The sequence below is a fragment of the Bos taurus genome, chromosome 16 (genome assembly GCF_002263795.3).
Source record: "Bos taurus isolate L1 Dominette 01449 registration number 42190680 breed Hereford chromosome 16, ARS-UCD2.0, whole genome shotgun sequence".
Taxonomy (NCBI): Eukaryota; Metazoa; Chordata; class Mammalia; order Artiodactyla; family Bovidae; genus Bos; species Bos taurus.
Genome location: NC_037343.1, coordinates 80,629,903 through 80,644,773, shown reverse-complemented (window position 1 = coordinate 80,644,773; position 14,871 = coordinate 80,629,903). Strand labels below are relative to the sequence as shown.

General features: G+C 57.4%; 1 protein-coding gene across 1 annotated transcript in view; it reads left to right on the top strand.

The window, feature by feature from the left end:
• The window catches only part of NAV1 (neuron navigator 1), a 196,958-nt gene extending 183,037 nt beyond the window's left edge, over nucleotides 1-13,921 (top strand). The window contains 13 exon segments of the mRNA XM_059875850.1: nucleotides 94-290; nucleotides 403-595; nucleotides 866-1,034; nucleotides 1,322-1,419; nucleotides 1,531-1,626; nucleotides 1,835-1,994; nucleotides 2,298-2,533; nucleotides 3,088-3,242; nucleotides 3,388-3,459; nucleotides 3,850-4,046; nucleotides 4,620-4,738; nucleotides 6,144-6,341; nucleotides 7,953-13,921. Of these exon segments, the coding sequence (XP_059731833.1) occupies nucleotides 94-290; nucleotides 403-595; nucleotides 866-1,034; nucleotides 1,322-1,419; nucleotides 1,531-1,626; nucleotides 1,835-1,994; nucleotides 2,298-2,533; nucleotides 3,088-3,242; nucleotides 3,388-3,459; nucleotides 3,850-4,046; nucleotides 4,620-4,738; nucleotides 6,144-6,341; nucleotides 7,953-8,048 (1,986 nt within the window). The 3' untranslated portion in view covers nucleotides 8,049-13,921.
• Nucleotides 13,922-14,871: the final 950 nt, after the last annotated feature.

Sequence of the window (14,871 nt, the reverse complement as noted above, 5' to 3'; positions counted from 1 at the left end):
CCTTCCTCTGGCCCGTGTCTCAGAAGCCCCCTCCCACCTCCCCATCTCCAGGGCCTGGCCTCACAGCTCTCTCCCCAATCTGCTTTGTTTTAGCTCCGAAGTTCCTTCAACAAAGCCTTCAGTATAAAGAAGGGGCCCAAGTCAGCCTCCTCCTATTCTGACATCGAGGAGATCGCCACGCCCGACTCCTCCGCCCCCTCGTCCCCCAAACTGCAGCACGCGTCCACCGAGACTGCCTCACCCTCCATCAAGTCCTCCACCTCGTCTTCTGCGGGCACCGACGCCCCCGAGTAAGTGTTCCCAGGCCGCCCCCCACTGTAGCCCCCTCCCCAGGCCGTGGGGCCAGTGACGGCCGCCCGCGGGCTCAGGGTCCAACGCCCAGTGCTCCACGCCTACTTCCAGGGGCCCCGCTCCCCCGGCCCCCCACGCCCGGCTGTTCCATGGCAGCGAGGAGGAGGAGCCGGAGAAGAAGGAGGTGTCCGAGCTGCGCTCAGAGCTGTGGGAGAAGGAAATGAAGCTCACAGACATCCGCCTGGAAGCCCTCAACTCGGCCCACCAGCTGGACCAGCTGCGGGAGACCATGCACAACATGCAGGTCGGTCCTGGGCGGGGCGGGGCTGCGGGAGGGGCGGGGCTGCGGGAGGGGCGGGGCCGCAGAACCAGGCGGGGCTACGAGGGGCGGGGCCGCGGGACGGGGCGGGTTGCTGGGATGGCTGCGGGATGGAGCACAGGACGGGGATACGGGGAGGGGCGGGGCTGCAGGATGGGAAGGGACGTGGGTCCTTGGCTGCGAGAGGGATGCAGCGCGGGGCGGGGCTGCAGGACCCTGCGGCCGAGGCTCCAGACCCGCCTGTTCTCGCCACAGTTGGAGGTGGACCTGCTGAAAGCAGAGAACGACCGGCTGAAGGTGGCCCCAGGCCCCTCGGCGGGCTCCGCTCCTGGGCAGATCCCGGGATCTTCGGCTCTACCCTCCCCTCGTCGCTCCTTGGGCCTGGCGCTCACCCATTCCTTCAGCCCAAGCCTCGCAGACACAGGTACCTGTTGGGGCGAAGGCCCTGGGCGGGTGAAAAGAAGGAAAGTATTCCCCCCTCACGCACTCTGGTGCGGCTTCCGGGGTCAGAGAGGTACCAGTGCTGCGGCGAGCCGACGCCAGAGTCCTGAGACACCAAGGATCGCTGTGGTCCTGAAACCCTCTTCGCTCTTTGGGCTTGGACTCCTGGTACTTCTTTGGGGTAGATAAAGACTTTGTGGAAAGGGGAGTGGCAGAAGGTGTAGGGTAGTCTGGGGTGCCCCCAACCAGCATTCCTGTCCCCACCTCCAGACCTGTCCCCCATGGATGGCATCAGCACCTGCGGCCCAAAGGAGGAGGTGACCCTCCGGGTGGTGGTGAGGATGCCCCCCCAGCACATCATCAAAGGGGTAAGGAACTCGGGGGGCGTGACACCGTCGTTTCCACCCAAGAAGCCTTGGCTCTGAGGACCCCCAAGCCCAGCGTACGTGGCTCCTGAGCCGCCCACCTTGGCCTCACAGGACTTGAAGCAGCAGGAGTTCTTCCTGGGGTGCAGCAAGGTCAGCGGGCAGGTTGACTGGAAGCTGCTGGACGGCGCTGTTTTCCAGGTGTTCAAGGTAAGAGGTGCAGGAGCTCAGGGGCTGCCGGTCCTCTGAGAACACGGGGGCCCGGGCCTCGGAGCCTTTGTGCAGAAGCCCCCAGGAGACAGACGGCTCCTCCCCTTCCTCGTGGATCGCTGTGCCCTGTAGCGTTGCTCGTCCTGTGGTCTTGATCTCTTCCTCGTCCCTCTCAAGCACCTTCTTTCTCCGCCTCCCTTCCCGTCAGGACTACATCTCTAAGATGGACCCGGCCTCCACGCTGGGACTGAGCACTGAGTCCATCCACGGCTACAGCATCAGCCACGTGAAACGGCTCCTGGACGCGGAGCCCCCAGAGTTGCCCCCCTGCCGCCGAGGGGTTAACAACATAGTGGTCTCCCTCAAAGGTCAGTCCCGGACCCTTGGGTGCAAGGCTGTGGGGTGCAGGGGGACTGTCAGGCGGTCCATCGTGTATTCCTGGAGCAGGAGCTGGCTGAGGGGCTGCAGGGTGGAGGTCACCGTGAAACACAAGAGAGGCTCACCTGCTCCGGACTCGTCCCAGGGAACGTGTTCACAGGACATTTCTGCCCCGCCTGGGCTTCCCCTCCACCCACCCCCATAGCACACAGCCTGCCCCGTGTGATCAGAGCCAGCCCAGGGGGTCCTGTTGGGCCCAGGGGCGCCGGCTCAGACAGGCAGGCGTGTTGCAGGTCTCAGGGAGAAGTGTGTGGACAGCCTGGTGTTCGAGACGCTCATCCCCAAGCCCATGATGCAGCACTACATCGGCCTGCTGCTCAAGCACCGGCGGCTCGTCCTCTCAGGCCCCAGCGGCACCGGCAAGACCTACCTGACCAACCGCCTGGCCGAGTACCTGGTGGAGCGCTCTGGCCGAGAGGTCACCGAGGGCATCGTCAGCACCTTCAACATGCACCAGCAGTCCTGCAAGGTGCCCGCGCTCGCCCGGACCGCCCTGCTCCACCGTGCTGCCCTACCCCCGCGGCAGCCCTATCCAGGCTCCTCCCTCCCCGGGGAGGAGGCGCTCCGTCCCTCTCACGTCCCACCGGCCCTCTGCCCGCCTTGTCAGTCTCTCCTCTGCCTCCCCTCAGCCTCTTTCTAGAACGTCTCTCTGACCGTGGGCTGGCGTCCTTTAGGGGAGCCCTCGGAACTGTCACACGCTGTGCTGAGCCCTGCCAGGTCCCTCTCCAAGGTCGCTGCGTGCTGTGCCCCACGGGGAGGCGCGTCCATTTCGGGTGGCTCCCAGTGCAGATCCTGTGCACAGCTATCTGACAAGTGTGTTCCCCAACCTTGAGGGGTTTAGGGGCCACTGCTGATGGGGCTGGGGTGGTGGCTTCTGCAGTCCCAGGTCCAAGCGCATCACACAGGAACCAAGGCCCCTCCCGGGATCCAGAACCAGCCCAGCTCCTCTGAAACCCTCCTCTGCAAGGCTGGTCCGGGGGCTCGCTGCTCCTGAGTGCTGACCGCCCCCTTCTTTCATTTCAGGACCTGCAGCTGTATCTCTCCAACCTGGCCAACCAGATAGACCGGGAAACAGGAACTGGGGATGTCCCCCTGGTGATCCTGTTGGATGACCTGAGTGAGGCAGGCTCCATCAGCGAGCTGGTCAATGGGGCCCTGACCTGCAAGTACCACAAATGGTGAGCTGGGGTCAGGACCAGACTCCCCACGGCGGGCGGGGGGAGCCCAGTCCACCCCAGGCGTTCCCCGGAGTGAGGTAGCACACGGCAGAAATCCAGTGTTCAGACAGGTCTAAGCCAGTCTTTTTCCTCTGTCTTCCCGCAGTCCCTATATTATTGGTACCACTAATCAACCAGTAAAAATGACACCCAATCACGGCTTGCACCTAAGCTTCAGGTAAGATCTATGGCCCTGGATGGGCCTCCAGATGCCCCCAAGTCTGTAAACCAGTTCAGTCCGGGATCTGGCCAGAGGCACAGCAGAAGGAAAGACAAGTAGCAGCGCCCTGTGGGCTGGGAGAGGAGGTGTGTGCCGTGTCGGTGCAGAGGGAGAAGGGCCCTTGACACAGGAAGAGGTGCAGCCTCTGCCCACACACCCCTCGTCCAGGCCAGTGGGGTCCGATGGTTACCTGAGGGGGTCACTGATCTGAGCGCCAGCTCTTCCTCGGCCCTGAGTTCAGCAGACCCGTGGGCATCAGTGGGAGGCAGGCGGCTCAGGGCGGGTGGGAGCGGAGTCGACACACCCTCATGCAGTGCCCCCGCCGACCCTCTGCATCCCTGGCCACAGGATGCTGACCTTCTCCAACAACGTGGAGCCCGCCAACGGCTTCCTGGTTCGCTACCTGAGGAGGAAGCTGGTGGAGTCGGACGGCGACATCAACGCCAACAGGGAGGAGCTGCTGCGGGTGCTGGACTGGGTGCCCAAGCTGTGGTACCACCTGCACACCTTCCTGGAGAAGCACAGCACCTCCGACTTCCTCATCGGTACAGCCTGCGCCTCGCCTGGGCGGGGCTGGCGTGGGTCCCCTTCCCTCCATGCCCTCAGTGTGTGGAGCACTCACTGGCCCCACACCTGGCATGGGTCCCCTTCCCTCCATGCCCTCAGTGTGTGGAGCACTCACTGGCCCCACGCCTGGCGTGGGTCCCCTTCCCTCCATGCCCTCAGTGTGTGGAGCACTCACTGGCCCCACGCCTGCAGCCTTAGAGCCGTGGGTCGCTGAGTAAGTGCCCAGTGTGGTCCCCCTGCCTGCGTCAGCTGTCAGAGCCCTGACCTCACCCACACTCCCAGGATCGCTGAGAAGACGCAGGGGAGGTGTTAGGGGAGCTGAAAGCTGCCTCTGGCTCCCCCGCCTCCCATCCACCTGGAGAAGCATCATTTCTGAGGCTGCAGCAGGCTGTCAGCTCCCACTGTCTTGACCACGATCTCAGTTTAGCCCAGCCCTGTGCTTCTTTCATGCTCTGGTTCCAAGGCCTTCTGCCTGGTATTAGGGAGTCAGTGGGGCAGACGGCCAGGGAGTGAGGCTCTAGGCCGTCTTCACAGCCCTCTTCTCTTGCCAGGTCCCTGCTTCTTTCTGTCTTGCCCCATCGGCATCGAGGATTTCCGGACCTGGTTCATCGACCTGTGGAACAATTCCATCATCCCCTACCTACAGGAAGGGGCCAAGGATGGCATTAAGGTGAGCCCACCCTGGACCCTGCTCAACCGAGGCCAGGCTGGCCCACCTCACAGAGTGGAGACAGAGTCCGACACGCGGCCCCTGAGATTTTTAGGCTCTCCTCCTAACAGGCCGGGCGAGGCGCTATGCAGACCGTGCTGCCTTCCTGCCTACGGCCAGCGCCCAGCAAACGGCTAACAACCACTGGCCTGGGGCTGTGTGTCCAGTCCTCGGCCTCTGAGTCTCCTCCAAACTCAAACCACTCCCTAGGGATTTGGCCAGATAGAGAAACAACTGAGTTAAGAATTAAGTAAAATCCTATTATAGCTTTAGGTCATTACTAATTACTAATAAAAATGTTATTCTGGTCAAGTTACTTGACCTTTTTAAACTCCTCGTATGTAAGAAAGGAGACAGTATAAATTCGCTCTGTTTTGAAGTCAAATGAAATGTGTGAAAACGTTTGTAAAAGTGAGAATAAGAACTTTGTGCAAAAGGCAGCTGTCACTTTTAAAAACCTCCTCAGTTTTCTCACCCGTGAATTAGGGCATACTCATCACTGGTCCACTGACCGGTGACGTGGTGACTGGACCAGTGGTCATGTTTTATCCATAAGAGTCATGTGTCGGTGTGACACACACCATCTGATGATGTGGGAGAGTTCCAGAGATGCCGTGTGTCACCATTTTCCTTTAATTTTGCGTTATTATTAACAGTTTTGTAATTTAAACCATTTTTACACAGATGATATCTCCTTTCAGCAAAGCCCAAATTTCTTTCAAAAGGTATTATTATTACCGAACTGAAATTTCTTACTTGGAAAGTAAAATTGCAGGGTCATATGACTTGTGGGGTCCATGTCAAGTTTTAATACAGTTTGCCAAATTATTCTCCAAGATGGTCTCGGGACTCCCCGTCGGCCCTTGGTTAAGACTCCGCCTTTCAGCACCTGGGGCGCGGGTTCGGTCTCTGGGTGAGGGGCTAGGGCCCACATGCGTGTGCTGTGGTCAAAACTTAAAAAACAAAGAAGACAGCTTCTACCAACCTATGCCAACTTATTTTATTTCCCATTTTGGGAAACTCAAAACCCTACAGGAATCCAAACTTCATGGCTTTACGTTTGAGGAAGTATAGACACTTCAGGGGGCTTCCCAGGTGGGGCTAGTGGTAAAGAACCCGCCTGCTGGTGCAGGAGGCGCGAGAGACAAGGGTTCGATCCCTGCGTCAGGAAGATCCCCTGCAGGAGGGCATGGCAACCCACCCAGTATTCTTGCCTGGAGAAGCCCATGGAGAGGAGCTGGCGGGCTGCAGTCCACGGGGCCGAGAAGATTGGACACGACTGAGGGACTGCGCACGCGGCACACACATCAGGAGCTGCTCACCCGCGGGCTCTTCACCAGTGATCACACTGCTCCTTTCTCTCCAGGTTCACGGGCAGAAAGCCGCTTGGGAGGACCCTGTGGAGTGGGTCCGGGACACTCTTCCCTGGCCCTCAGCCCAACAAGACCAGTCAAAGCTGTACCACCTGCCGCCCCCCACCGTGGGCCCCCACAGCATTGCCTCGCCCCCAGAGGACAGGACAGTCAAGGACAGCACCCCCAGCTCCCTGGACTCAGACCCACTGGTGAGTAGAGGCCGCTGTAAGGCGGAAGTCAGGGTGTCACAGAACGGAAGCCTCGTCCACACCCTGCTGGGCCCAGAGGCCGGGGTGAACGTGAGGCCAGTGGTGGTAGCTCTGACCATCAGAACCCCAGACTGAGCTAAGCGGTGTCGCCCACCAGCAACAGGTGTATCCGGCAGAGGCCAGGTGGGAACAGCATGCAGAGCGGGGGAGCCAGGGACCCATAGATCATAGATGTTGGTCCTGCTCCTGTCCTTGCTCCCTGGGGTCGTCCTGGGGACAGCCACGGTGCAGTGACTCCAGGAGCTCTTAGAAAGTGGGCTGAGGGGCTTCCTTCCGCCTTCCCAAGGCAGGAGCCGGGTTCAGTCCCTGGTCAGGGAACTAGATCCCACGTGCTGAAGCTAAGAGTTTGTGTGTGGCCAGTAAGACCCAGTGCAGCCAAATAAATAAATAGTTTTTAAAAAAGAAAAAAACGGGCTGAGACAGGTGACAAACTACAAAAATATCTACAGTGCTTGTAACAAAGAGAACTGACACCCAAAACATATGACCCAAACCCTGAAACTTCCATACAGAACATGGACCAAGGATATGAGCAGGCTTTGACTAGAGGATAAAAACGGAAGACGACCCTTCCCCTCTTTAATCACTGGGGGGAAGCCTATGACAAGGAGGTAACCAGCTCAATGGTGGCAGAGTCACACATGTGGTAGGCTCGGCCCTTCCTTCTGCTGGAGGGGGTGTTGGTCATCAAGCCATCTGGCAGGACGGTTTAGCAGATGGTATGGACACATGCTCATTGGAAAAGACTCTGATGCTGGGAGGGATTGGGGGCAGGAGGAGAAGGGGACGACAGAAGATGAGATGGCTGGATGGCATCACTGACTCGATGGACGTGAGTCTGAGTGAACTCCGGGAGTTGGTGCTGGACAGGGAGGCCTGGTGTGCTGCGATTCATGGGGTCGCAGAGAGTCAGACACGACTGAGCAACTGATCTGATCTGATGGACACATGCACAAACCCAAGATCTTGCACTTCTACACTGCCAGTAGGAGATCGTTCTACTTTAATCCTAATACATTTTATTTAAATTTGGACCTTGTAGAAAACAGGTGTTCTCTGTATAAAAAGGCTTTTAAGTCAGGACAGTGTTAATCGTGTAAACAGAAGGCTGGAACAACGATGCTTCCTTAGCTGAATGAGGGGGTCAGAGTTGTGACCTGTTGAGGAAGCCGAGAGGACCAGGGCAGGAGGTGAAGACACTGGCATCCAGGCCGGGCCTGGCGGGGTGGGGAGGGAGGGGTGCGGGGCTGGAGGGATGGGGTGGGCGGGGCTGGAGAGATGGGCGGGCCTGGGGAGAAGCAGGTCCTAATGGCACCTGAGTTCGGCGCTTAGCCCTCTGGGCTGCAGCCTCTTGGAGAAGAGCTGTTAGGCGGCCTTGGGGCCCCCACACCCTCCAGGGAGTGGCCAGCAGGTCACAGCGTGCGCCACCCCCAGTCGCCCCTCACTCCCCAGGGCCAGGTTCACACAGGGTGGAACCAGCCCTGCACTCCCTGGGTTCTCCACCACTTGCAAGTCCCCACTCTCCTTAGCTGTCTCTCTGCCCCTCTTTAGATGGCCATGCTGCTGAAACTGCAGGAAGCTGCCAATTACATCGAGTCTCCAGACAGAGAGAGCATCCTGGACCCCAGCCTCCAGGCCACGCTCTGAGGGCCCAGCAGCCAGTCACGAGACAGCGGGGCGGGGGACAGTGCCGTGCCATCCCCTCTGCCCTGCTTCCTCCCAGCGCGGGCTCTCCAGCCCCAGGACAGGAGGGGCCGTGGAGGAAGGGGCAGGTTCCTGGTGCTGCACCTTGGAGAACTCCCTGTGGGACTGGCGGGTGGACCCGCGTCCCCAGATCCATCTCCTAGTCTCCTCTGGTGACTCTGAGGAGAAGATGATCCTGGCTCTTTTTCCTTGATTTCTCGTCTCAATTACAAACTCCTGGGCTTTCTGGGGAGGGGTTCAGAAGACATCAGACAAGCCTGCGGTAGTTCCTGATTCTCACGAACGGCTCCGAGACACAGCCTCGCCGGGGGAAGTCTTCTGGGAGGAGGCGGCTCCTGGACCCTCCCTCGGACCCTGCCCAGTTCCAGCCACTGCCAACAGCTCTCCCTGCCCCCAAGATCAGGCTGCAGGAAAAAAAAAAGCATGTGGTTTACAACGTTTAAATCAATCTGTAAAAGGTTTAAAAAAAAAAAGGAAAAAATGAAGCTGGAGGGAGGAAGTCCAGTTGCAAGGTGCGCTACCCGCCCCCCCTCTCGACACATGGGGGTTACCAGCGACACGGCACCCACGTGAGACGCGGCCAGACCACAAGGATGCCACTGCAGCCTTCAGAGAAACGCCACCGGCTCTGCTCACAGCATCTAAGTTAGCACACGAGTCAATAAACCCGACTTTTTTTTTATTTTTGTTTTGTTTCCATTTTTCCCTCTCATTTGCCTATTTATTCTCCTCTTCTTTCTCGGCTTGTTTTCCTGTACCCTCACAAGTCCATGAAATGCTCAAGCTGCTTATCCTGGGGCTGTTCTGGCTTTTCCAGGTCGCCCTGTGGAGAATCCAATGCCAGGCAACTGGCACCCACAAGGCGCCTGCCACGCAGCCGTGTCTGGCACTCTGGGGGCTCTCGTGGGACCTGAAGTGCCAGCTCAGCAGTGGGACAGGAGGGACCTCGAGTGCCACACATCTTGCCTGGAGCATGGCGGCCAGTCTCTGGAGGAGAACGTGGGCCCATCCTGACAGAAGACCTCAGCTGAGCTTCCCCGTGGACTGGAGGGTAACTGGAAACTGGAAATCTCCCTCTGTCTGTGGCCTGTGGAGCCCCTCCATGCACTGTTCTGATGGCAACTGCTTTGCCCAACTGAATCCAAAATCCCTGGCTGGCTTTTACTGTTGGTTCTGAACAAGCGAAGATTCACTTAGGAGTGGACACCCAAGTGAGACGCTCCCAATCAGAATATAAGGAGTCTGATTTGGTGGCAAAGATCTGCCTTCGAAAGGGATCCACCTTTTGCAGAAGTTGCCCTGAAGGTTCGGCAGTGCTAATTCCTTCATTGGACAAGCATTTATTGGGCACTTAGTGTGTACCAGTCACTAGGTATAAAAAAAGATGTGAGTCCTTACACTCACTGTCTAGCAGGAAACATTAATCTCCACTAAACACACATCTTATCTTGTGGGCCCTCAGGATCACCTGAGAAATGGCGTCCAAACCGCAGGAGCTGGCCATAAAGAAGCCCTCGACTAACTGCCCAGTGCACTGGGTTGCCTGGCGAGGCTGTGGTTTTGGGCTCTGCAGACCAGGGATCTGTGATGCTCTTTGGAGCCCCAAGTAGCACACACTCTTATCAGAACCTACAGGCACAATAACCACTAACCTGGATCTCTCTGTCCCACCAAACCAAGGAGCAACTGCATCTGAATCTTCCTATTAGAAGACGTTCACTTAGGTCCAAAAGGTGGTCAGATTGCTCCTTTCAGAGGCTTCTGCAATTCCCCTGGTGGCTCCCAGGGATGACGGATCTTATCTGCTGAAGGGAATGTCTGTTAATGCTGCTAGAGCTGTGAAGACCCCAACCCTGCCAGAAAATATGCAATTCTCCTGTGGGAAGAGGCTGTCTGTCCAAGGATGGTGCTGACATCACTGCCTTAAGGTCTCTGCCGTGCAGAAGGAGGCGGCCCTGGAGCGGGGCGTCCCAGCTTGGAAGGACGAGAGGACACCCCGCCAGGTGGGCCTTCCCTGGGCGCTGGCCTCTCAGCCCCACCTTGGCTGTCGACCCGGGGCTGGGCTCCGGCTCCGGCTCCAGCGCCGTCTCCCCCAGGGCTGAGCCCCATCTCTGTTCTCGGTGCTGCCCGGCCGGTGCCTTCTGTCCTGGGTGTTACTGGCTACTTGAGAAAAAGGAAAGGGGTGACCCCCTTCCTCCATTCCAACTGCCTCAGACCTCCCGGAGCAATGCCTGCCTCCCCGGCCAGCGTGGAGGCCACGGTGCAGTCTGCCTGGATCTCAGCAGGCTGGCCCTGGCGGCCTCGGGTTCTTGCGCCTCATCTCTGAGCCCTGGCCCACAGAGCCAACGGCAGCGTTGCACTTGGCTCTTCAGCTGCCAGCCTCCAGAAAGTGGGCTCCCGGCCAGCGCGGGGGTACCACCCACCACTGTCCCTCTGGAGTCTGGACTCCATTTCCAGTTGTCCACCTGGGCCCCTGGCTGTGGGCGTCCATCATCCCCCAGGAATCGTGGCGACTGTGGCCGGCCAAGCCTCCTCACGGTGCTAGGCCCCTCGGCGCTCACGCAGGCCCCTCTGAAGCCGACCCCCCGCCCTCCGCCCCTGCCCTGGAGTGAGTGGCCAGCGCAGATCCACAGCATCCTCTCCCACCGGTCCCCCTGCTTCTTGGTTGAGACGCTGGGACCCCTCAGAAAGGGACGGCCAGGTCCCAGGACTAAACTCGCATCCCGGCACCTTGAGAAAACCCGGCCCCTCCAGGACTGGGCTGGGTGCCGCCCCCTCCTGCCCCCAGCTCCTCTCCTCACTGCATCTGGCGAGCAGACCATGTGCTTCAGCGCCCAGCCCCACTTCCGGGCAGAGGTGCAAGCACGGCCCCCATTTCTGGATGAAGGAGACCACCGCATTTTGTCCAGTGTGTTTGTCCTCCGTTCCTGCTTAGGCACCAGAAATAAAGCGCGAGGTGTCAAGGCCGGCAGAGGACGCGCTGTCTGTGTGTGTCTCCGGGAGCGGCTGGCTGCCGCCGTCGCATCTTCCGAGGCAGCTCCGCGGTGCTTATCTCTGCGCGTCTAGTCTCGGCGTCTCTGTTGCGTGATCTGTGTGTTGGGAAGTGGGAGGCTGGCTGAGGTCTTGGGGGTCCCCTCGCAGAGTCCCTAGCGGTCCGCAGGCTAAGCTTTGGTTTTGAATGACCAACTAGTCTGCCCATCCTCCTTGAGGACCTAAGACAACATAGGCATTCAAAAAATTTTTTTCTTCCACTTTTCCTGGTTTGGGCCTAATCTCATCTCCACTTCGAGCTCTTTGCAACAAGACCCCAAGTATTCAGAGGGGGCACCCCGTCAGTCTCAGAGGTCACTTTATTTCCAGAGGGAGGAGAGAGCCCCCTCCCAGCAACACCTCACACGGGAGCCCTGCACAGAGGCGAAGGCTGCCTGTGAGAGCGAGGCTTGTGGGACCCTCTATTGCAGGGTGTCTGGGAAGGGAAGCTGGTCTTGTCCTCACTGCACATTTCACACAGCCCTCTCTCTAGGGCTGATCGTGTTCTCCTCATGCTTCCTCCCCTACTCCTGGGCCTTAGCTAAGCAGAAGCCAGTAGGGAGACTCTATAAACACCCCACCCCCACCCCGCTGCCTGCGCACTGATGGCATGAAATGTACTTTTCCAGAGGGTTTGCTGCTGGAACACTGGAACTGTCCTATGATAACTGGATAACTGTTATACTACTGAGTTCTGGCCCATGGCCCCACCAGAGAGGCCACAGTAAGAAAATGGTTTTAGGGACACTGTTCTCAGATGACCAAAGCCTGAGAATAACGCCCTTTATAACTGAAAGGAGCTTTATATATTCATGAACCCTCAGTCAACCTTGTCAGAGCCATGGGGGCCACCACCTTGGCTTGCCCACTGCCCACGTGTGCTTGTCAGCCCAGCCTGGAGTACATACTCCCGTCACAGACCCTGTGGGAGACGGCGCAGTCTGAGAGTAAGGGCACACACCAAGAGAAACCCAGCAGCTGCAGGGCTGCCAGGCCAGGGGTATTAAGCCTGTGCTACTGGGTCCCCCCAGTTTGGCCTTTGGGTCTCTTAATGGCTGTGTCTGGAGAGCTTTCTGTGACGGGCATGGTCGTGGAAGGAAGTCAACATCGGTCCTTTGATTCACCTCTTTCATTTCTTAAAGCAGCAGTTCTTGTATCTGTGTCAGACCATCAGTGTCGGCAGCATCTGAGGGCTTGTGGAAATGAAACTCAGACCCCGTCCCAGACCTACTGAATCAGAAACCAGGGAGACGGCCCGGCGAGTTTTGTTTTAACGACCCTCTTGGTAACTGTGCTGGACACTACAGGTTCAATCCACTGTGTCAGGGAAAGCCAAGGACCAGAGTCCCCACAGTGGGGCTTTAGGACCACAAATAAGGTTCTAGGGTAAAATTCAGACTTTAACATTAGTTTCAAGGTCTTCTCACGTGTCCGCATGATTCTGTCTTTCCTTTTATTTAACAGAGTGTGTGCTTTTGGGCAGAAGTTAGGGGAATGCTTGCATTTCCTCGTAGAACACAACCTCCAGGGGAAAATATCACAGCTCTGAGATTTCCAGGGGGCTTCCTGAGGGGACGCGGAGGGAAGCCTCCTCCAGGTGTCTACTGCTGGGTGGTACTTCTCAACTCGGCCTCTTTTTGCTGATGGGATGAGAGCAGTTTAAAAGTCTGATCTGTATTTCCACGAAGCTTGTCCTGGCAGCACCCCTCACCCTTGTCCCAGTTCTAAAGGGCACCTGCCAGAACCTTCTGCCCGCCCCACCCCTGGTCCTGCCTGGCCACAGGAGAGCCTTCTCAGAGATGAGCAGAGGGCCCTCGGGGCGTCCATCTTTCCCCCGATTAAAACAATTTTTTTTTAACTGAAAAGAGCTTCGTATTTTCCCAAACTCACAGATGGGGCCATGGGGGAGATGTGTGTACAACTGGCCTTGTTTAGTTAGTCCATTTGCCCTGTGAGAGCGCTTGTGGGTGGGGGACAAAGACCCATCTGGCACTGGGCCTCCTGGGGTCAGGGACCAAGTGCCTGGAGGAGGATGAGAGCCTGAGGAAGGCGTGAAGCCTGCACTGAAGTCACCCCACGGCCCGCCGGGTTCTTCATCTGCGGATGTCCCTGCCTCCCTGCCATGTCTCCAGACTGAAGACACAGATGAGAAGGCAAGAGCTCCCTGTCCCAGACGGTCTCCAGACCACTGCTGTGCAGGAGTCTCCCGCTTCCTAAGTGTTCTTGTTTTTGTTTCTTTAACAGAACAACCTTTTTCTCAAATGAGTTCCAGCCCTTGCTGGGTTCCCTTCCTTGTCCTTCTCACCTGCCCTGTTTTAGACAGCACTGTTTGCGTGATGGAGCCTTTGTTTCTCAAATGCATGGCGATCCTCCGGTGGAAGGTGGGCAGGGATCTTTACAACACTTTTTTTTTTTTTTTAATTTATTGGGCACAAACCCCCAAACCAGGATATGTGTGTGTCTTCATATTTTAGTTTTTATCATTGGTCTTCCCCTCTTTCAACATACCCCCTTTCATATCTGATGTAGAGAAAGGGAGCCGTTGTATTTATACATAATTGCGGTAACAATCATGAGAGAGCTGGGTGATTTGTCTTAAATAATAAGTCAGTTGACAGTTAAATCCATCCCGGGGCCAGCGGATGAGGCCTTCTTCCCTCACTGCCAGAAGCCCTCTCACCTGGGTCCTCTGTCCATCAGGCATGTCTCCTCCCAGCAAGTCACCTGTTCAATGCCATTTGCGTTTCAATAAAGTTATCTCCTGTGTTGTCCGCTGGCTCTCTCTAGCTCCCTCTGTCTGGTTTTTGTCTCATTTATCTTCTGGTCCATGCCTTGATGGGGAAGGTCATTTGCCAAACCCAGAGTTAAGACCCACCTGCCCAGATATCTGCTCCTCAGTCCTTAAGCAGGAGTCCCTCGGCCCCCTTGGCTGGGGTGGCTCGGGGTCCTGCCTGCATACTGGACCAACGTCCTTCACCAGAGCCTGAAACGTCCAGTGCAGACATGGAGGCTCTGGCATTCTCCATCCACTGCCACGATGTTCGAAAACAGACCCCTCTCCGGACTTGCCTAAGTTTTCTTCTGGGGGTAAAAGTGACATGACGTCTAATGGACGTCTGTTCTAATGGAATTCTGCTTTTCCTGGCCACTGAAAGAACAGCCTCTTTCTTACTGGGGAACTGCAGCCTCCAAATGGACATCTTTCCCCTACAAAGTTGTGCCCGTGACACAAGCCACCTCTGCCCTCTAATGGTGGTGGTTTAGGCACTAAGTCGTGTCTGCCTCTTTGCGACCCCATGGACTGTAGCCCACCAGGCTCCTCTGTCCATGGGATTCTCCAGGCAAGAATGATGGAGTGGGTTCTGCCATCTAATAGGAGGTGGCAAATGGGTTTAGAGCTCTTCTCAATGTAAGTAATGAAGGAATCATTCTTTCGGAAGAATACTCAGGTGAGGTGGCTTCTCCCTGCGGCCAACGTAGCCTCCGCAGTCTTAGAACTGGGCTAGGAACTGATGGCTGGTTTCCTTTGCTGCTTGGGACTGAGTCATGGTTCCTAGAAACATTTTAAGGGGCTTAACCTGAACCGCTTACTAACGAATGCCTGTTCCCATTGGCTCTGACCCTCCCGGTCCAAGAAGGGACCCAGCGCCCTGCCCTGCACTGCTAACCCCTCTCAGCAGTCCTTCAGGCTTCAGGAGTGTCTACACCTTGAGACTTGCCCCGGGTTGGCCCGGGA